The sequence below is a fragment of the Silene latifolia genome, chromosome X, assembly GCF_048544455.1.
Source record: "Silene latifolia isolate original U9 population chromosome X, ASM4854445v1, whole genome shotgun sequence".
In the NCBI taxonomy this organism is placed as follows: Eukaryota; Viridiplantae; Streptophyta; class Magnoliopsida; order Caryophyllales; family Caryophyllaceae; genus Silene; species Silene latifolia.
In genome coordinates, this window is record NC_133537.1 from 340,109,331 (window position 1) to 340,133,306 (window position 23,976).

General features: G+C 35.2%; 2 protein-coding genes across 4 annotated transcripts; both read right to left on the reverse strand.

Moving 5' to 3' along the window:
• Window positions 1-8,204: 8,204 nt before the first annotated feature.
• LOC141621043 (protein neprosin-like) lies at window positions 8,205-11,479 on the reverse strand. The gene is made up of 7 exons (XM_074437763.1): window positions 11,393-11,479; window positions 11,216-11,290; window positions 10,884-11,057; window positions 10,555-10,719; window positions 9,849-9,902; window positions 9,608-9,745; window positions 8,205-8,549 (listed from the first exon to the last, which is right to left on the reverse strand). The coding sequence occupies exons 1-7, from the start codon at window positions 11,477-11,479 to the stop codon at window positions 8,205-8,207; spliced, it is 1,038 nt and encodes a 345-aa protein (XP_074293864.1).
• Window positions 11,480-12,127: 648 nt separating this feature from the next.
• LOC141619384 (nuclear transcription factor Y subunit A-9-like) lies at window positions 12,128-20,072 on the reverse strand. 3 transcript variants are annotated; one of them, XM_074436402.1, is made up of 7 exons: window positions 19,962-20,072; window positions 18,380-18,696; window positions 17,812-17,927; window positions 17,643-17,714; window positions 15,237-15,389; window positions 12,769-12,892; window positions 12,128-12,651 (listed from the first exon to the last, which is right to left on the reverse strand). In XM_074436402.1, the coding sequence occupies exons 2-7, from the start codon at window positions 18,642-18,644 to the stop codon at window positions 12,494-12,496; spliced, it is 888 nt and encodes a 295-aa protein (XP_074292503.1). In that variant the 5' UTR covers window positions 18,645-18,696; window positions 19,962-20,072; the 3' UTR covers window positions 12,128-12,493. The 3 variants fall into 3 exon arrangements, with proteins under 3 accessions (XP_074292503.1, XP_074292501.1, XP_074292502.1); XM_074436400.1 differs by having other exon boundaries at window positions 15,237-15,392; XM_074436401.1 differs by having other exon boundaries at window positions 15,237-15,392; window positions 18,380-18,708; window positions 19,962-20,037.
• Window positions 20,073-23,976: the final 3,904 nt, after the last annotated feature.

Here is a 23,976-nt window from a genome sequence, read left to right on the forward strand (position 1 = left end):
AACACGGCAGTGTATGGTCGACAAAGTAGATTGGGTGTTGCTGTTTTTCTTCTTCCCTGATGATCACGGCACTGACCGTGGCCGAGGTAACTGCTATGTACAAGTATAGCGTCTCCCCCAGTATCGGCCTGGACAGGGTGGGGAGAGTCTGAAGATGATCTTTTAGTTGCTTGAAAGCTGTGCTCTGTTCCTCCCCCCAGCTGAAGTCTTTATTCCCCTTCAACACTTTGAAGAATGGGGTGCTCTTGTCGGCTGATCGAGAGATGAAACGGGCTAAAGTCCAAGCAATCCTAAATCTGCCGACTCAGACAGCCTAGCCGACGCCACCTGTCGGCCTGTCACTTGGGTCTCGGCCAGACAACTAGCCAGCCGGGGCACATATCCGCGTACTCATATCCAAGACCCTCGGCGAGCCTGCCACAGGTCCATCGGCCGAGGGTACAACGGTCTTTCCACCTGATAGCCACATGGCCACTTGGCCACTACGTGACAAAAGGTGAATGCCTATAAATACTCCTCAACCTTCATTGAGGAAAGGATCCACAAATTGACCTAATAACCACTATTCATCTGGTAATATCTTCCTTATCTCTCTACAATACACTTTTAGCCAAGTTACACCAACTTCTCTCTAAGTTTACTGACTTGAGCGTCGGAGTGAGTACGCTCGGCCAAAGCCGAGCCCTCAGTTTGTTCATCGTTTCAGGAGACCGCAAGGAGGATTCAAGCAAAGACATCATTCTACGGGCTACGAGTGGTAACAAATATCTGCTCTGGAATTACACTCGGAACAGAAATAATTTATAACTCCTTTTTGTTACAACTATATTAAAAATATAATTATATTCATTATTTATCGCACTTTGTATTAAGATATTTATAGAAATGAAATTATTTTATAATTATTTATTATTTAATGATATAAAAGTTATATTAAATTGATTTTTACATTCACTTTTTAACTAAAAACATTAAAAACAAATTTTTTATATTTATTTTGTCAAATATTTTATTAACGGGTCAGACCAAGTTTTACCTAGAATAACGGGTCATTTCGGAAGGTCATTCCAAGTCGCGGGTCAAGAATCACATGCCTTTGACTCTAAAAAACCAGGTCGGGTTTATGAATCGGGTCATGTTTTAGCATGTCTAACTGTTAATGATAAAATGGTACACTTATTGAAAATACGGACACAATTAACGAGTTACTTGAAACCATGCTCGATCAGCAATAGAAGATCGTGAAAAACACATAAATGGTTATAGAAAAGCGGTCTCCTAATAACTAGATACCATCTCATACAAATTTGTATGATCTTACCAATGATAAGTTTATTTGTCAAAATTAATGTCATGTTACTAATCGTACTTATTGAAGCTTTGAAGTAAATCATTGTTACTTTTCAATAACATAATTCGTAAGAAAGATGACATGTTAACAAGTATTTGAACGATTAATACTTCTATTTCGGTCATTTGCATGTGTACCTCTGTTTTTGACACAAAGACTAAAGAGAGGTGAAGACTATGTGTTATTGTTGTTGAATAATAAGTGCACACTATGTTACATGGACACCTAAATATGAAATAGGTATACAAATAAGCGGGATGAAAGAAGTAAATTATTAGTCTATATTTTATCATCTTTATATTGTATTCTGTTTTACAAAAAAAAAAAGATCACATTTTCTTACAATATCTAATAATAACAATTTTTGAAATGACATACCCGTGCAATTTGCACGGGTTTAAGACTAGTATAATATTAAAGATACTATTTTCTCTTTAAAAATTTTTGCTTCAAAGGTTATATATATGTACTAGGAAAGACATTCATGCGTATAAAGTAATAATTAATCGTATGATTTTCGGAACACAAAATGTACCTCATTTCAATTCGTATATTAGTTATTATGAGGACACTACGGGACGGCTTAAATCATTTACTGCCCTATTGGCGATTGAAGGAAAGTTAGGAAAGTTATGGGATTAAAGTGAGTATTAGACACATAAACCGTCGAGAGAAATTGTGTCCGTTCTTTCCTTCTTTCTTTCTTTGGGGTTAGTTGTTTGTTATTATTAAGTTCCAAGGTGCAAAGGAAGCGAGATATTACAATTGATTCCAATCTTTCAAGAATCAAGACCCCGTATTCAGTTTTTGACACCCATACTGATTATAGCCCTAGGTAGCACCAAAACGGACACGGACACGGGACACGGACACGACACGGACACGTGACACGGCATTCCATGAAATTTAGGACACGGGACACGTTATTTAAATTTAATAAAATATATATAGTTTAGTTATAAGCGTTTAATTTTATTTTTGTAAAAGTATTTGATATTAAATTTAAATATGTAAAGGTAAAATTTGGCCTTGATTATAACTCATTTTCACTTTCAACCAAACCTATATTCTAATCAATCTCTTTCGACATCTTATTTTTCGTCTAAAGAACATCGTTCACCCCAAAAAATGTCAAAAAACCAAGGACACGCGTTGGACACGTGCCCAAATACCATGGACACGCATCGGACACGTGCCCAAATAAAAGTAGGAAGTTAGACACGGCTTTATAGGTGTCCGACACGTTTAGGCGTGTGTCCGAGGAGTGTCGGTGTCCGACACGGTGTCGGACACGAGACGGCTGATTAAGTGAAGTGTCCGTGCAACCTAGTTATAGCCCCCTACATTCAACACAATTCGTTCTTTTTGTCTTTTCCTTGATCAATTCTTTGATTTATTCTTTAATTCATGGTTGAATTTTAGTTAGGAGGGAGTTTAGGTTAATAACATAATTTAAAATTTGGATTATTACTAATATAGGTGTTTATGCTTGGCCAATGAGGTAAGGCCTTGGCCCGCCATTTTAGCAAAAAATAAAATTTCAGGCCTTGGCCGGCCATTTTAGCAAAAATTAAAAAAAATTGGTAAGGCCGCCAGTCCGACCCGCCTGAGGCCCTGGCCCGGGTCAAGCATATCACAGCCTGGCCAAGCCCGCCCCTTCCCCTGGCCTGGCCCGAGTCTGACCAGAAGAGCACGGCCCGTCCCCTGACTAGCCTGGTCCGGCTCTAGTACAGATCTAATTACATGATATGTGAAGAAGACGATATTGGTGATGATAACCTAATAAGCTTCATGTTGGAGCTTATGGCTATACACATAAAATGATCTTACGAGGCGGATTTATAGTCTCCATGTGTACACCTCTCTAATATTTCATTTACACTCTAGAATAATAATCTAGTGCTTTGGACTAGATTTTTACATAAATAACTGTGTTCTAGATATATGTAGGTTTTAAATTTCACTATTTTGAAAACAAAGATCAATCGTGCTATAAGAATGATGGTTTGTTAATCCATAAACTCAAGAGAGTCTTTCAAAAAAAATCCAACGAAGAAATTAATAAACAAATGAATTAATTTATTGAAGATTGTATAGTTAAATAGAAAGAAAACAAAAAATTGAAGAGAGTATATCTATAAATCTTCAATAAGTCTCCCTTTTGCCGTGTATATCCGTCATAAGATTAAGATAGGTCAAATATCTTTCACTTGTATAGATAAAATAAGTCTAGAGACTTATAAAATGTTTGTGTAGATAAGACAGGTCAAGTATATCCGTCACAAATAAATCTTTGTCTAACACGTGACAGTTTTTCGAAGAACTTTACGGTGTTGTTTGAGGTGTGCATCGATTTTGGTTTTTGGCCCACATTTTTAACACGTGATAAATTTTCGGTTTTGGCCTGCATTTTTAACACGTGACAATCTTTTTTTATGGAAACACGTGACAGTCTTAAACTTTTGGCCCACATTTTTAACACGTGACAATTAGTTAGAGAAGAGTGTGGTGTTTTTTTTTATTAGGTAAGTAAACTAGATTGATTCTTTAGGGTAGACCAATCTATCTCATCCTTTCGGATAAGTGAGGTGAGTTGAAGTCACCGGCTTTCAAACCACCTCGAAAGAGCTGGACAAGAATGTCCAACCGAAGCCATAAAGTCAGCAATCTTATTGGTTTCACGGAAGCAATGTGTACATGTACATCGGTTTGGCCCACATTTTTGTACATTCAGTCAAACAAATTTCGCCAATTCTTATTTCAGATGGGCTATTTATGAGTTAACCATACAATAAGGACCCGAACTTTAACATAATTTTGTGATAAGGACCTAAACTTTGTTTTAGACACTTTAAGGACCTCAATTTGTTTATTTGACTAAAATACCTTTGCATGTCAATATTTTGTTTTATTTATGTTACCAAAAATATTAATAGTTTTGTATATTTCTTTGTTTTCGGGATAAAGTGCTTTCGCACTTCTTAGCTGTTAATACAAGTGAAATTATTTTTTGTATAGACTTTGCATAAAAATGAGGTTAAGATAACAAGTACGACTATATGTAGATCTGTCAAAATCTAACCCGGCTCGAAGTTTCCAGGGTCTAGACCCAAAAATCTCAACCCACGACCCGTTCATCCCCAAAATGACTCGTTAATTTGGGCGAACCCAACTCGAACGGGTCGATCCATTAAAACGAAGAAAATTCAAGAATTTTATTGAAATATTAATATTATGCATTATATTTGAAATAGTGTTTAAAGTTTTATTATTTCTTGTAGTGTTTTTTTTGTAAATAACCCCCTTATATGTTCCTCTTTTTACAAATAACCCTCTTATATGTCCATTTTTTGTAATACCACCTTAATTCTCTCTTAATTCAAAAATTCACCCCCAAGCTGAGTTATGATGACGATTTTTATATATCTCGATCTAATTTACGACATTCCGACTCTAACTAAACTAAACTACCTAAACTACCCTTAATAATTTACACTCACCCAACCCACACCCTCCTATCTCACTCATTCAATCATTCATCCCCAATTCAATTGTTCATCCTCCATACTCAAAACTGCTTCCTCCTTGATCCATCAACAACAGTAAGAATATATGAGGAAGAACTTGCAAAGGTGGACGACTAGAATTATCTACCAGCGCCGTATTAATTTGATTCTTTTTATATTCAGAGATGGGGGGATATGTGCGGAAGGAGATCCCATACTACTTTTTAACGTTCAAAGCAATTTGGAAGGATATTATCCTTCAAGAAGAAGATAACTAGCCCTTAGTCGCTAGTTTACCAATATCAAGATCATCATTATATGACAACAAACTCATTCGCATAAAACAATTGAACTGGGAATGAATGATTGAATGAGTGAAATAGAAGGGTCTATTATGGGTGGGTGTAAATTATTAAGGGTAGTTTAGGTATTTTAGTTTAGTTAAAGTCGGAATGTCGTAATTAGATCGGGTTATATAAAAATCTCATCATAACTCAGTTTGGAGGTGAATTTTTGAATTAAGAGAGAATTAAGGTGGTTATTACAAAAAATGGACATATAAGGGGGTTATTTGTAAAAAGAGGAACATATAAGGGGGTTATTTACAAAAAACATTTTCTTGTATTTTAAATTAAAACACTATTAAAAAATCATTTTTATAATAAAATCTTTAATAATAAAATAATTATTAAAATAAATTTAGAAACTATCTTTTGACATGTATTCTGTCCCGACCCATTTGACAAGTAATTTTACGCATGTTCAAAGTAATTAAAACACAGAAGTATTTGGTAAGAATAAAATTGCTCTTTACGCAAATTCAAAGTAATATTCAAGAAAAAGAAAAGTAATTAGACTCATTTTATTTTATATTTTTTCTTCATTGTTTATAGAAATAATATTCAACAAACATATTAAAAGGGTAATTTGTCCAATAATCAAAATGAGATCCTTAAAGTCTCTAAAAGAAAGTTTGGGTTCTTATTGCAAAATTTTGTGAAAGTTCGGGTCCTTGTTGTAGGGTTAACTCGGCTATTTATCGTCTGGAATAAGACGGATTAAATGTAACCATTTTACGTTAAATTGTTATTATTTTCTGATAAAATGTTACCATATTTTCAGGGTAAAAATAGACGACTTTAGTTATAACATTTTATCATTAAATGATTGCATTCTATTAAAAAAATGGCGACATTTGGTCCGTCTTATTTTAGACCGTCTGAACCAAGACTTATTGAACAAATTTGGTCTCATTTATTACTCCCTCCATTTAAATGCAAATACATTATTTGTTTTTTGTAATACCCCGAATAAAATTAGTTTTAAGATATATAATAATATGACCATTAGAGACTTTATAGACTAAACTCGTATATTTTTCTGTATACATGAAGACGGCTCCATTTTAGTAATTTGTCTAAGAGTATATGAGTCGGACCCGTTACGATTTTTACTACTTTATTAGATAATTATGAAAAAAAAAAAAGAATTCTATACAAACAACACGTAGCTTAGTATTGTGACTCAATTGGCTGACATCTAAATATCCCTTATACACTAAGATTAGATATGGTTTTGAGCTACGCATAAGAATATCGCAAAAGGAGAAATTCTATAAGGTAGCTAAGTACTCCGTAGTTCTCAAGCACTCCCTATATAATTTCAGCCTATAAAATAAGTAAGGTATGATTTCGGAACTCTTCGTTGATATAAGTAATTTTTTTTACGTTTGAAATAAGATATTAGAAATAATTGGTTATATTAGTTTTATGGTTAATTTCATCTTATATATAATTGTTATCCTGCTCACATGTTATATTAATTACCGTCTTATGAATGTATGCTGTGATAATAGTGTTGTCGTTATAATGTATAATTGGCCAGTTGTAGCATTCGGGATACGATTATTGGTTTGAGGTGACATTATGTCGTAACCTGTGTACACAGAAGGGGGCGTTGGCTCCGGGAGTACTCCAAATATATATAAAGAAAGAGGCATTGGCCCATGAGAACTAAGGGGCGTTGGCCCAAGTGAAATTATTCTGTTCCTGTGTACATGGAGGTGGGTCTTAGACCCGGTGTGAGTGCGGATCTCCATAATGTTTCTCTAATTCAATAATGGTAGACCGACATTAATGTGATAGGAATATATATCATGTTGGTATGGTAGTCATATAATGTTTTTGGGATACCGGGTTGGTTCCTGGTATGGAATGCTGTATTTTGGCAAGTTATTTTATTGGATGATATATGGTAATAAGGAGAATTCTATTGAATAAAGAATATGACATAAGGCCGGTGGAGGGAACTGGAGTCATACTCAGCCTGTGGTTGGCTAATTTCGTTACTCTCATTCTTTTTCAGGTACAAGTCTAAGGGAAGGTCAAGTGTGAGGAAGTTTACCTAGAAGATTAGACGTATAAGATGTACAGTTTATCAAGCTAATTGTAATTTTAGTTTTATATTTAGTTTAATTGTATAAGCCTTGTATTCTCCGGAAGGGGAATACGGCGGTGACGCCCTTGTCATTCCGATGCTGTCTTTCTTTAATAAAAAGAGTTATTTTAAGCTGCCTGCTTGTTTTTCGGGGCGTTACATTTTTTAAGCACTATTCATAACTAATAAGCAATTGAAGTTGTCACGGTTTATTGCAATATATAAAGAAAATATAGTCATGTCGTATTTTGCTTAATTTGTCTTTAAGAGTAAATCAAGAATATCATATTTTTATCTTTTTTTATAAAGTAAAATTAAATATATTTCCAATACAAATTATGCATTGTATTTGGAATTAAACGGAGTATTGGAATTAAGTGGAGGTAGTAGTTGTTAAAAATCTCGGAAGCATATGAGATAAATTAGTTATGTATGTGGATTTTGTTTATTTTCCCTATGAAAATAATCAATCATATATTAACACCCTTATAATAATAGTATTAAATCTTGTTTAAAACGGTCTCAACTTAAAGTCTTTTATGGTCTTTTTTTTCATTTTTAACATTATTTAAGCTGATTGTGAATACATCTTTACTTAAGATCGTTTAAAACAAGAATTTGTGTTAAAACAAAACCAGCATTCTACTTTACGCTCCTACAATTAATTCCCCATTCGATCAAAAATCCACTCACAATTTTTCTGAATTCCAAAAAAATCGCAAGAAGTATTATCTAAATCGAAAGCATAAACTCGTAGTAGAAGATGATGCTTCCACATTTGGCCATTTTCGACATTTTACTTTTACATCAATATTATTTCGAGTTAATACCAACCAAATTTAAAACATATATTTTTATTTTACGGAGTTAAGAAAAAGCAACGGTAAGAAACAACTCCGAAGCTAATTAGATTACGGGCCTCCATAATAAATAACACGGGCATCATCGGAGCCACGAGACAGAACGGAATAACCGTCCCCTTCACAATTATTAAAATACTCGGTATATTTCGGACTGACGACGTTAAAATTTTGATCGATAACTCGAGAATTAGAAATCGTAGCTGAATCTAAAGATTTAGCCCTCAATCCATTTCCCATAGTAGGCGCACCCCCTACACGTGGACCGTAAACTTCTCCTCCAAATTCAACTTGTTTTGCACTATCTTTCATTGCTATGAATAAATCATTAGGCCAATATCCAATTAAATGTTTTTCCGACGTAATTGATAGCCACCAATGTCCGTCATCTTGATGCTACAATCATGTATCATGAAATTATATTAATATGAGCAGAAATACACGTAATTGACATCGATTATATAAAAAAAATCACTATAAACGATAAAATGGTTATGATTATTATGAAAATGATACTCGTACTATATAAATGGTTACGGAGAAAACAAAAAGGTCGATTACCAAAAACACACAATGGATCATTATTTTGACAAAGTAGTAAAAATGGTGACCGTTTATGGTTAATTTAACCGTAAATGGTGACCCATTTAGTACTAAATGGTTCTTCGACATAAGCCAAAAAACATTTTCCTAAAATGGGTCACCATTTACGGTTAATTTTAGGCGAAATTATGCCGAAGAACCCTCCAAAACTTAGATGGACTCCTCGTCGAAAGCATATTTTTCGTGAAATTGCAAATTTAAATCGTTAATCTCGTTTTTTTTTTTCAATTTCACCTATGAAATTAAAATGAAATCTTTTTGATAGAATCATCTCATAATGTTTCTCTTCGATTACTATTTTAGTACTTTCTGATTCGAATGGAATGAATTGATCCTGTTGTCAATTTTTCTCAAAAAAGTAAATATTAATTACTCCCTCCGTCCAGTCAATAGTTTACATTTGCTAAACTATTCACTGGGACAAAGGACGTATAACATTTTACTTGGTCCTACAAACAATCACACTCTGAAATATGTATTGAAGAAATCGTTAATTAATACTCCCTCCAATTCTGCCTATAGTTCCCCTTTCTTTTTGGCACAAAAATAAGAAAATGAATATGGACCACACAAAACACCCTACCCCACATGAAAATGAATTTGAACCACACAAAGATTACCAAATAAGGAAAGAGAGAACAAAACGTGACTATCATCAAAAAGGAAAGAGGGAACTATAGGCAGAATTGGAGGGAGTACTCCGTACTTCTTATTATGTCCCAACTTCTTATTATGTCCCAATTATTTTTTTTTTATTATTTTTATTAATTGTAACTAAGTTAAACAAATGATTGAGACGAGGTTACGAAGACTGTACTCTGTAATATTAGTAGAGTTGTATGTATAAGTACCTTGTCGATAGAGATGTTCCAAGAGGCCTTTTGCCCTCCAATTACGGAATATTCATGCGGAGTCATGCCCATAGGTATATCAGTCGACACTTGTACAAAACCCGGGCAATCCATACTAAAACATCCTTGTACTCCCGACTATGTAAATAATCATTAAAAAATTATAGAACTAGTAGTTAACACGGAATTCGAGAAAATATAGATATGAGATCATCAAAAGTAAAAATAAAAAATTGCTTACATTATAACCTCCGTAAAGATGAGCATCATTATCCTCGTACTCATCTGGATTGACCTATATATATTTAAAACGTAAATAAATACAAGGCGTATCAAATTTTAAACCTTTGTAAAACATTTTAAGACTTTGTTTGTTAAAATTAACTGAAAAGAGATAGCTGAAACCGGAAAAGATAACTGAAACCTGAAAAGTTAACTGATAAGGCAGCTGAAAATTAGGAACTGATAACGTAGCTTATTATATAAAAAAGTGTTTGGCAAACTAACTGAAAAGGTAACTGAGTTTGATGAAATGACGTAAAAGGATATGATAATTGTTTAATAATATAGATTTAAAGGGTAAAAACGGAAAATCAAACCAAATCAGGTACCTGAAATCTCAAATGCTACTCTAGGTAGCATTTCATTTCAGGTAACTTATTTGGTTAGATAAGCTACTTGCCAAACGCTTACAAAACAATAAGGTACCTGAAATTTTGGTCAAATAAACTACCTTGACCAAATCAGGTATCTAAAATGCCTTATCAAACGGGGCCTAAGTAGTTCAAAGTTTTTTAAAAAAATTATAAATTTAAGTCAATAATTTACATTTACTTATTTTCTCCTCATAAAATATAACAAATTTAAAATATTCACCGAACAGAGAGAGTATAATATATATATATAAAAGTTGTAATAAATTGAAAAGAGTAGATTAAGAGTATAACCATCCATCCAGCTTCGACGTTGTCTGCGCCATTTACAAGTTTGATTCTAGCAGCGGACCATTGAGAAGTTTGCACATTATCTAGTTTATACAGATCTAAAGACGCATCAACTCCAAAGAATTGCTTATTATTCGGGTCATCTAACACGGTTTGAACTCGAGCACTCTGCATCATACAAATTACAATATTACAATATTTTGAATACCTACCTTATCAATGTAGTACAAAAAGGTTATAATTAAAACAACGGTTTTTCTAACATGAGTGTAAAGAGCACGTGTTAAAAAAAACGTCATAGAAATTGTTATCGACAATCCAATTAAACTTACGCATACTGCGTGATCCATAGGAATCGGTGGAGGAAGTGGTGGCGGCCTTATAAACTCGTTTACATTTGGTTTAGAGCGATCCAATATCGGAACTGTACCAATTGGACATCCTATGCTTTTGAGTCCAAGCCCATTTACACTTTTTTGTTGTTGAATTTTTACCAAGTTTGGTACCTGTTCATGTAAATTGTTATTCTTTTACAGTATGAAATAAGAGACGGTTCTTCTGATGTTGAAATACTCATTTATTACTATCAATAAATGAGTGATTTTATACATAGAAAAATCGTCTCACACTCTCATGGTATAAGACGTTCTTACCCAATAATTACCTGGAGTTTTATCGAGGGATTGAGAAAAGCCGGTTGCTTATAAAAATTCACACAATTGTAAATTTTACCATTAATCTGTATAGAAAACATTTTTACATATAACAATTAATTGAAATTCCATGTTAAAAGAGATTTACAAAAAATGTAAAAATCATATAAACAAGCCGAAAAACTCACATTTATAGTTGTAGGAGATAATTTTCCGGAAATTACATCGAAAATAAGAGAAGCCAAAAGCACAAAAAGTATGATCTTATTCGCCATAACCTGCTTGACCAAACATGAAATTTTGAATTTTTTTTTTTTTTATAATCAAAAGTTTTTGTTGCTCAATTCTTATATAATGGTACAAATGTGTAATGAAATAATGTATTGATTGCTCAAACCATTTTCTATATATTAGTAATAAATAGAAGTAGATATGTATGATTATTTTCTACCTTTTGTGGAACTTTCTTTTTAGACTCGTAAAATAAAATAAATCGCAAAAGTCATCGGATGAATAAACGGTTTTACTCCAGAGTCGAACATACTACGCTTTGTGTATTGCCGGTAACAAGGAGTAAAGTCGTCGGATGAAGAAGTGGTTTTACGCCGGTCCCAAAGAAATTCACCATAACAACAAACAAGTCCTCATATATCGACTACCATTTCAACATGGAGCCCAATTGTTAAAATTGGGCCCAAATTACCCGGTGGCCTGTGCAGGTTATCGGGTCCGGTCACCACCTCCATTTTTCAGATGAGTTTAAGAGTTCATCAAATAATTGCCAATCCCTCAGGTCCTTTCGTGTCCGAGTTATCGAATTTAATCTCCAATAATAATACATCGATGATTTTATCACGGGCATCACACCCAATAGATGCCCACATCCATACCTTAGTCGCTATTTATCGAGTCAAGTCGTGGGCTTTTGGTGGCACACCGACAAAAAAGACGGCTAAAAGCTCCAATATATTTATTCTGGAAAAAATTGATGAAAAGTATATTTTCCAATGTTACAGGATCATTCAACTTGGACATGAAGCTAAGTTAAGATGGGAATTAAAAAAATACAAAATAATATCTTTAACACGTCATCTAAGAAAATCCGAAAATTTTTTGAATTGTAATGCTATTCTCACACACTAAAGTAACTAAGGTCTGAACCACCTAAAGCTATCAGAACTGTACACAATCCAAAACACAAACATTAGAAACCAGCCAAGAATGATTTGCCGTCCAGCTATAATAAGCTAACCGATGATGGATATCTTAAGATTTACATACGCTCAGCCTCATCGCATGGCTAGGGCATGCTGAGTGGCCTGATCAGAGGACATGTTACCGCTGCTACCCCATTGCTGGCTGGATTGACCTTCCATGGCTCTAGAATCGGCAGAGTTATTTGCTTTGTCTTTACGGTTTTTGTGAGGCTTGGAAGAGTGGGACTCACCTGCATGTGGTTAAGATGATGACTGATTTCACAAGGTACTTGAAATAAAGCAACGCCCAAATATCTAAAAGCACTCAACGCCGAATGCCAGATGGTCAGCACAAGAACCCAACAAACCTGAAGTCTTGTTATCTTCGCCGGAATGGTTGGAAGATTGCTCTCCACTCTTCTTTGCAAAACGTCCCCCGGTGCTACGTGCCCTTCGTAAGGCATGTTGGTGTCGGGATTCATGTAGATATGGCTAAGAAATTAAGAATGGAAAATGTTAAACAGCCTAAATATGGAACTTAGAACAGTGTCAAATCCAGAAACTTATCTTTACCATGATTATCTAAAATTTGGAAGTATATTATCGTACAAAATTTCAATAATTTTTAGTTATAACACAAAGAAAGGCAAAAATGAAACAAACAATCCAGTGTTTTGGTTTCTGCAGACCGCAAAGACAGCAGAAGAATAGGAAATCCCTGAAGGTAGTGTTTGGCAACATGAATTTCATTTAAAATGATGATTTTCAAATTAGAAAAGTGAAATACTCAATCACAAATTCAAACTCTTTGTTTGGGAAACAAAGAATTTGAAATCTGAAATTTGATAACAAATGATGCATCATCATCACTCTCCATTACTCAATCAAAATCTTGCCAAAAACCCATACTCCATCAAAATACTCTTGACAATTCATCGAACACATTATCTACACAAATCATAACAAAAAGAAAAACCCAGAAGTGTAAGAATGAACAAACAAGAGTAAATAGAGGAAGCAAAATTGTAACTCACCACCATAATCAGGATTCATGATAGATTTAGTCTAGAATAAACTATAAATTTTACTAAAACTTAGCAGAACAATAATTAAACAATCAAATTCAATAATTTATGAATCAAACGCACAATTAAGCTATCAAGAATGAACGTGATTGCAGAAACGAATTTTTCTAAAACTTAGCAAATTAAATCCAATAATTTTTCTAAAACTTAGCAAATTAAATCCAATAATTATGAATCATGATTGAATGAACGTGATTCGTAAATTGAAGAAAATGCAATTTTGCAATGAAATTTTCATCAATGTTTTACAGAGTATAGCAAGAAAACACACTCAATTGCTCTGATCAATCATCAATTATGGCACAAACCCTAGAAATTGGGATCGTAGTTGACTCGTTGGTGAAATTGTTGTTGGCGAGAGAGATGTGAAGCTACGAAATTTGTAAATACGTGGGGTAGGGGAGGGGATTTGAAATGTGGTGTTTATTTAAGCTTAGAATTTAGGTGGGATTTCAAACAAATCCAAATCCAAATGTCTTCATGAGCCCAAACAGTGAATTTGGCCCAAATTCAGATTTGAAAATGAAATCTCTTTTGCCAAACAGAAACCTGATTTATTCAATAGTTTACACTTTGCTTTTGGACCAAAGACACAGGTAAGCATGAAGAAGACAGTTTAACCCCCGCTTTTTCATTCTTGCAACTGTACCATTTCTCTCTCCTTCCTTCATCTAACCCAGTCCTCACCGCAAGCCTCTCTCACAGCTAAGAATACGAGAAATTCCTCCCCCATATCTTGTATTTGCAATGATAGGGTCGATTCTTTCAATACAGAAATTTCCTCAAAAAGTATCCTTCATATTTCCATCTATTGCTTTTAAAAAACCTGGCATTGATGAATGCTCGCTCACCCATGTAGCCTTCCACCAGACACCACTCCCATATGTTACCTAACCAATTTTGCTCTCCATAGCCCCATCTTCCATGTGACCAACGGCAAGGTATTAGTAACAGTGACAAGCTAATTTCTAGTGACAGGATGGAATGTCGGCCAAATCTGAATTTGGAATGGCAAATTGGTGATAGATGATGCCACAGTAGTTGTAGTGGCCAAGGGGTGGGGATGTTGGGAGGAGCTCTAGCTACGGGAAATTTTGGGAGGGATATGAAAGCAAAAGTGACGTCGAGTAAATCTGGTGTGGTCTCCGGGAGTTATGGCAGTCAGTCGATTCTGTGTGAAAATCGGCCCTTGTGAGGTGGTTAGACGTTTTTGGATGGTCAGACCTGTCACACCAACACTGGTGGCACCGACAGCCCCTCACTCCGGCGACAATTTGACACACAAACCCATCCTCATTGACCAATTCCGGCCTCCTTCAAAACCCACCTTACACGCCACACTAACACCAAAAAAGACCCACCCACCCCGCCGAAACCTCCTGCCCCACCACCAAAGACACCAGATCTGGTGGGGGAGGGGGATCTTTGTTTGTGTTAGTGTGGTGTGGATGGTGGGTTTCACGGGAGATGGCGCCAGCGGCGAGGCAGCGGGCACCCGTAGAGGTGTTTTTTTTTTTTTTTTTTTTTGGGGGGTATGGTAGTTGTTGACTTCGGGTCTTTTTTTTCATTCCCATATTTAAAGGTTTGATATCGAAGGGAAACCCATTCCTTTCCCCTTGTTTCCCTTTCCCCGGTATGAACTAAATACCCACTACATAGAAACAATGCAAATCAACATCATAAAAGTTATAAAAAAAAAAAAACTTTTCTCCGTCATCCTACAAAGCCTAAAAGTACGACAAGATGCATACCTTCCTCTCTTTGATCAGCTTCCTCTCTAACTCAGCCTTGGCACGGACCTGCCTTCTCCGTAAGATTCCATGATACTGCTTGGCATTGACATAAACTGGCTCTTGTGCCATTTCAAGAGGTAACGGCATCCTAGGCTGATGCATCCCATATAACTGCTGAGGAACAATTAGTTACTTAGAAAATCAGATATTAGAGATAAACAAAATAACAAGGTTAAATTTTAGATGATACAATATCTAAATTGAAACATACTAGACTAAATGAACGACCACGGCCTGGATGCAATAAAATTGTAAAATGGGAAGAAGTTGCTACAGTCGGAATCAGGGCTGATATTAAACTACTGAGAAAGAACTATAATTGTTAGAAAAGAAGCTTATTAATGGACATATACCAGAAAACAATCACCAACACCAAAAAGGAATGAGGATCATGTTATATCAAACAGATGAGAGATGCACACTTCATGGTTGTTGGTTGATACCCAGTTAGAAACACAAAAACTGAAGCAGCTAGAAAAAAAAAATTGCTTGTGAGTTTTGAGCCAACTCTAAGCATCTCATAGCAGAAAAAATGAGTTACATCCACTCCCCGCATCCAGGTTTTAAAACTCATGAGTCCGCCCCAATTTGATAGGAACCCCTATCAAAAAAGGTAGGCGTCTAAATATCAAGTAATCCTCCTCAAAAAAAAGAGACACAAGTAGGAGTCTCAGTTTCTCACTAATTATAAAATATTCATGATGAAAGGGAAAGTGAATAAGTTTTCCTGAGCAGTACTTTGTTCGCACATTTAGCACACTTGCTTAGACAAAATGGAATAAGTAATTCAAGTCTCAAACGTTCACATGGCATATCAATATGTCATGTTATCAAAAGTTCAGAACTTCAAGCAGTAACCAAATTTTTCATAGCCGTTCAGGCCTCAGAGTACCAGTGCTACAACCCCCAAAAAAAACTTATGAAAGTCCATCCCAGCTGCGAACCATCTAAAACCACAATAATCTAATACTTATACTTTAAAAAAATTACTTCTCTACCTTTGCAGAAAGAAATACTCCATGGAATACCACATATATCTTCTGTTACCTGCGTGTAAGCCTAGTGTAAATTTCAGATCAGTAGACCATGGTCTTGTGGGGGAAGTTCTCATGTCAACCAAATTATACATGCAATGGTATTGCCCAAACCAATAAGATAAATCCATTTTTAGTAAGTTATTATACTGCCTGCTTTAGTATGTTACTCTATATCTACCCAATCTTTTACTATGTTTGAATTGGTTGAGGCGTATGATGATATGTTAGTATGTTACTCTATATCTACCCAATCTTTTACTGTCTGAGGTGTAAAATGACAAGCTTAGCAATCACTGCTAAAAACCAAAGGGACAATCCACCTGTATACCTTAGTTTGAGAAGGTGCAAGGCGCACTGAGGCGATGGGGTCCCAAGGGGCTGAGGCGCAAGGCGCAAGGCGAAAGGCGAAGGCGCACGCCTTTTGCACACGAGACGCACTGATTTTTCAAAAGAACATCCATATTTCACAATCAAATTTGTGCTAGAATAGTCCTTTTTTTGTTATAAAGAAGGCTAACATGTTTTTAAAAGTGAAAATTAAGGATAAGGGGGGAGAAAAGCACGGTAAAAAAAATTGAAAAAAAATATGGAATTGCACCCTAATGTGCCTCGTGTGCGCCTTGGTGCGCCTCACTAGTTGCGCCTTGGGTGCGCCTTAGCGCCTTTTGCACTCCATGCGCCTCAGACCATCTGACACGATCTGGTTGGCGCCTCACTGTGCCTAGGCGCGCCTCAGGCACGCTTTTTTAAACTAAGCTTTATACGTCCCTTTGCATTACACACATCGGCTTTTAAAAGTTCAGAACAAATATTTATTGGAAGTTAATTAGTTGAAACGAAAAAATCACAAAGCATGTAAGATAACCACAATAAGTGTATACATCTCCAAAAATCTTGTTTTGCTTGCAAAATCTTAGCATACAGCATACTCCCTTGCCAGTCAGAAGCCATTAGAGTGATAGACTTGAGAAGAAGGGCAACTAAAAACTAAGATAAATGCCTAAAATGACAATGTCCACACTATAAGAAAAGATTAACACCCCAAATGCCCTCAATGACAAGCTAAAATTTTTACATCCATAAGCTTACAAAGCACTATAATACGTCCAGTTCCATTTCTATATTCTTAACCATGGTTTCACTCTAAGTTTGTAAATAGCTAATTCTATTTTCTACCTAGTTCGAAATGTGCAGGCATTCAATCATAGAGCAAGAGTTAAAAAAATTCTAGATAGCCGTAAAAAAAATCATCCCAATGGAACAACATTAGACCAGAAGCATGCTTTCTCAATGTTAAACAACCATGACTAGGGTCACAATAACATACCATTGGATGAGGTCCATAGGGAGCCACCATTCCCCCGTAATACAAGTCAGGATAAGGTGCTGTTGCACAACCCTGCGGAGCAATAGGAAGAATTGTTGTAGTTGAACACGGTTCATAAAAGTAGATTGTGAAAAGTTGAAATAGGAAAAAGAAGTGCAGCATCACTTACTACAGGGTGACCAAAAAGGTCAAGCTGTGGATGCTGAGGCAAACCAATCCCACTAACAAAAGGCATGGTAGACTCAGCACACTGAGATTTTTGACCTTCAAGTCCAGTACTCCCATCTGTGACAACCCAGATCTCAAAAGTGAGATCAATATTATCCATTTGACCATTTCTATATCTTTAATAGCTACGAAAAAATAACCACGCATCCATAAAGTACAAGCAGAAAAAAAATCAGTAAACCATTAATAACAGTTTATCCAGTAAAATTAACCCAAATGTTACTGTAGTCTGCTGAGGACAAAGACCCTCTGTTCTTTGATTTTGAATTACAAAGGAATAAAGTAAAGAGTACCCTAAACTGGTTGCGTTTATTTTTATTGTGATGTAGTTTAATGCAACTGTCGACAAAATTTCATTACGGGTCATCCTATGCAACCTTTTTATGCAGTTGTTAAAAAGCTAAAGTGCATACATCCAATTCTCACTACCCGTCAGTTGTGGTAAAACTTGTGGCACTAGAGGAACGTAGCTGTTACTCTAATCAGAATTAGAAACTTAAAAGCAATACCTTGATGGGTGGAAGTAGAACCAGTTGCTGCAGAGTCCATGCTGGCCTCATCGTCGTCATCCTCAGCCTTTGTTTCCGATTGATCATCTATAGACTGTGCTGTGTCAACTGGATTGCCTAGCAATGCATGTTTAGAGCTATCGCCCACAGCATCGGATAGACGGGAAGGATCATAACCAGCAGCTTGCCACCACTGTTCGGAATAGGCTGCAGATGGCCCAATAGTATGGGAATCGGGTTCAGCTTGATTAGATTTAGATGACATGCTTAAATCAGCGTTAAATAAAGCATCTACGACAGGGCAGGCAATTCAGTACCTGCAATATGCTCTACTGAGATTAGAATGTAACAATGCATCAGGTGTATCGCAAAACACAGGACAAAATCCTCAAACACGGTACCAGTTTTAAGCTATTCATTTTGTATACCATTTTGATTTTAATGCCCCAGGCCTGAGGCCAATATTAACTAATGGATTGATCCCAACCTATGTTACTCAAATTTGGATACGACTATACAAGAGTCAAGAATGGGTACATATCTCAGTTATCTGACTAGCCGACTCAATTGCAGAGACACTGGAAGTTTGGAACTATGTACCACGATTAAAAGACAAGGGACACATCTTCAACATAAACTTACGGTTCCGACAAATAAATAGAGATATTATTAAAACATGACGCTTAAAGTTCGTAAAAATCATATTAAATGTTTCATATAGTTCATATATGAGTCCCTTCCTCCATATTCGTCATACAAAACTCCCTTTCAACTGCTACTAGGATAAGTGTCAAACTAGAAAGGGTCTGGTATGGTGATATGGAGTCAACACCCATATCCTTAAGGCTTGTGTAGTTGTGTCGGGATACGATTCTGACTCCATAATAGTAAAGTCCAAGTAACCTATCGCAACTAATAAATTAGAATTACAAATGATAACACAAATACCCAATCGATGGGCATCAGTAAGGAAAATACTCTTACTAAGTCAGGCCGAAGTTTCAAGGGTAAATGAAGAACTGGCCTTGAATTTAGAGTCCTTTTACCGATACAAAAACCGTAAATTTCAAAACTTCTACCCGATTTAACTATATAACCCATTCCCACGCTTAAGAACGCCTTAAGCTTACAATATAATCATCATAGCTAACATTAAACTAACCATATACTCCCTCGGTTTCAATCATTTGTTTACCTTTGATCAAAATACCCTCACAATAAACAAAAAAATCAAACAAACGATTGAAACCGAAAGAGTAATCATTTAAACAAACCGCCAAGCTTAAGACGGTCTCAAATGAGATTTGTAAATAACACCAATTGAATTTCAAATCTCACTCATGCTCAATTCCATAAAATAATAACGGTAAAGATCAATTCTTTCGATTCAAAATTACTCGAACAAAATCCTAGAATAGTTGAGAATACCTAGGAATTCCTAAGTATAACATTCAAACAACATGCATAAACCCTAATTATAATCCCAAAATACCCAATTCAAAAATTAAGAGTAGCAATAACAGCAATTCAAACTAAAATACAAATCGTAAAACAATTAGAAGAGAGAACTGAGAGAGCTTACTGGTAAGAAAGATTTTGTTCAGATTGATTGATAATAATAAGAGGGAAAAGAATGATTTTCGCGGAGAAATAACCCTAAATATTTGGGGATTGGTTGACCGATGTTTTATTTTTATTGAAATTTTTAGACTGGTTATATACCTCAATGTCCATTAAATTGTTTACGTTTCTATTTATTTATGTTATTTAATTTTATTATTGTGTGGATGCCAAATTAAAATATGTGAGGCTTATATAACGTCATTGCTCATTCATGGACATGTTTTACTTATTCATGGACATTTTGCCATAATTTTTCCATTCATTGCCCTTTATCAAAAATCAGAAGAAAATAACTCTCTCTTCCTCTATCTATCAAAGCCAAAATTTCACCAAATTTCTCAATTAGAAATTGTAATTCTCATACTAACCAAGTAATAATTCAAACTCCATCCATCAAACATCAATTTTGTGATTCAATTAAGTAGGTGTAAATCGAATTAGGGTTAAAAAAATAATTAGGGTTTATTAAAAAATTAGTTTAGGGGTGGCAGGGAGGGAGGGGCACAGGTCGGACGTTGACGTTGACATTGAAGGGGTGGTCGATCGTGCAAGGGCGTCGGATACGGGGGTAGGGCCGTACGGATGGTGGTGGTGGCGGGGGTGGAAGAGAGAGAGGTGGTGGTTGTTTTATTTGTTAATGTTTATTTTAGCAGGGCATGGGAGGACTGTCGATTTTGTCGGAGTATCTAGCATGAGAGTGCGTGTAAGAGGGGTGGTGCGGAAGGTGGCGCTTGGTGGTGTTTGTATGGTGGTTGAAAGGTTGAGGGAGGAAATTGAATTAGGAACAAAACTGTAAAATCTTAGAAATGGGAGGGATAAAATTGTAAATTGTGTTAATGATTGAGTAAATCATGTACATGAATGAGCATGACCCTTATATAATGGGTACTTTTGTAAGTAGGCATATGGAAATTTCTTACATTTTTCTTAATATTTGTGCATATGGAACATAGGAAGTATTTATTTAGAACTGCAACGGACCATCTTATACCAGAATATTGAAATAGAGTGTTTTTTGTACACTCTAGTGCTTTGGAAAAAAAACATGTAAATGGTTTTTGTCGAAAACAATCACTTTTTTTTAAATTACTTTTTTTTAATTTGAAAGTATAGGCCGAAACAAGTGAATTCAAAGGGCATTACTTGAATGCCATTGTCATACCTGCGAAGAAATGATCAAAAAGATTGTATATGCCACATAATTGGGAGTTCTTATCGTAATGCATGACTAATTAACAAATAGATTCAGTACAAATATTAACTTGGTCCATTATAGCCGAAATAATGGTCTACTTCTTCACATCCACCATGCATAATGTCTATTTTAGGTCTGTGGTTAAATTTTCAAACTCGGGCATTAACCACCGTTCACACGTGTTATAGTTTATATTTTAAACTTTTACTTCATTTTTTTACACTTCATCATTCTCTTTCTTTTTTGCTATTATCATAATATCTCTTTATCCAACATAACTCTCTGCGTTTGTGTTGATCATCATCGGTGTTCCTGCTCCATGCGTTTTATTCATCCATTATTAACCATTTTTTTCCACAATACAAAAAATAACAATGATAATTACTTCCTTCGTCTCACTCATTTCTTTACGTTTACCTTTACACATTTGCCAATGTACATTTTGTTTTCTCCATCTTTTTATTTACATATTATTAAAAAATAAAAATAAAAAATATTCTTAAAGTACTCCTTAAGACGATTTAAAAAGAACTCACATTACTATAATTTTTTGCTATATATTACAATTATATTAGAAGTTCTCTCTAATAGGAATATTTGTAATAGTTGGGCTTCAACCATCACCTTAAGGTTTTGGTTGAGATGGTTCATCTATCACTCTCTACTCATGAATACTTAAATGGTGGTAACAAATAAATGTAAAGAAATGGGTGAGATGGAGGGAGTATAATAAGTATCTTCTGTAGTTCTTCATCTCCTTAGTTCTTCATTATCTCCAACTCTTTAAAACTCTATCTACAATTGAATTCAAGATTTATCTAATTCTCGACAAAACTTTCCTTTCGTCGAAGTTGGAAATGAGGGTGTTTGACGAGGCCATGGGTATGTTGGGAAAGTTGATGGCCTGGTAGCAACAAGAAGAATTATTAGGACGGATGTGTATCCCGAAACCATATAAAAATTAGAAGTCTTATTATAAATGATAATTACATTAGTACATTAGTTGGTTATACATATTTATCTAAGATACATAAGATATGATAGCACAATTATAGGGATGTGATTACAACCAATTGATGCAGAGTTGATATATACTAAAGATAGTAGGTTAGGATAATTGGGATTGATTTTGTGTAATATTATATTGGGTTTATCTTTAACAATATGCATGTAACTTATCGACATGTTTTATATTTTGTTTTTTGCAGGTCCGTGGAGAAGAAGCTTGATTTTTGAACCTGATATATAATACATTGACGATATTATGACAATATACTTAATGAGATAGTATTAACAAAACTTAATGGAAGTATTATTTGTAGAAGTTCTCCCAGTTGAAATTGCTAATTCCGTGATTAAGCTTATCTAGTTTTACTTGAACCATCGACTCCCAGACCTGTGGTTGTTTGTCTATGACTTTGACTTTAAACCATTGCGAAGCCATTATCATGGCAAACAGACAACCACGTTCAAGAAAGAGATCGACTATTTTTAACCAAATATCTACTGGTAGAGTTTGTTCATTATGGTGTAAGCTCTAAAAATAATGCAAAAGAAACTATATCAGTCACTATGATTTGTATTTATTGAGAACTTGGTAAATGTGTCATTATTATTATTATTATTATTATTATAAACTAATACCTCATCGGTTTTAATGAGTTGTATACATATTCTGTTTTGGGTTGTCCATTTGATTGTATACTCTTATTTAGCATTAGACTCACTTGTACGAAGACATTTACTCGTAAATACAACTATGTTAAAGGAAATCTCAAAGGACCAGCCAAATTCAAAAGATAATATGGAGGTGGGATATTTGTCAGTTTAAGTGCTTGTGGTAATTTGTAGGAAAACATTGTAAATCGTACTAGTGTGATAAATTAACTAATTTAATTAATACTAAAACATAAAAACTCCAAAATGTAAATCTTTATACCTTACGACTTTGCTGAAACTTCCCGATAAATCCTTACCTTCATTCTCATCAGCATTTCCACCTCCATCCTCACTAACATTCTCCGCTTGTAGCTTAAGCTTTTTTATTGCATACTTTTTGTCGTCCAACTTATTGCGTGCATCTCGTCTGATTGTTTACAACTTATCAATCAACTTGCAGGAGTGGCGAAGACTGATCATTTGATTTCGGGATTATTGGAGGAAATGCGTGGTCTTGCGAGTTCTTTTCATTGCTTATGTTTTAATTTTATTCCGAGACATCTTAATAGTGTCGCTCATGGCCTGGCTCGACAGGCCATTCGTATGTAAACCCTTTCTTTACAGCTGTCAAAAAAAAAAAAAAAAAAAAAAAAACTTATTGCGTGCAACTACGGTGCAAGGATCATACAACCAAAGCCACCGACCCCCAACTCTGTATCATATTTTTCAAAATCACTTAAATAGCGACTAAAACCTCCACTATTCGTACAAATTAGGCATCAGATTTCATCACCGGTAACCGGACATGAAATCACCGTTAAACCTACAAAACACAATAATTAAATCATACATACATGTTGTGAAATGTGAATCGTGGTATTATAGTCAGCCAATTTTGTAGCTTCCCTTTTTCGTAAATTAAGTTTGGTCATATATACCATAGAACTGTACTCATGTTTAACTTACCTTTTAGGTAAATTTAGGGGTGTTCATCGGTCCGGGACTGGACTAGACCAGACCGGATCAAGGTTTGTGGACCGAAGACCAAACAAGGGTAAAATATTGGACCGTAGACCGGACCATACTTTTATTGACCTGGTCCGGCCAGGACCAAATAAAT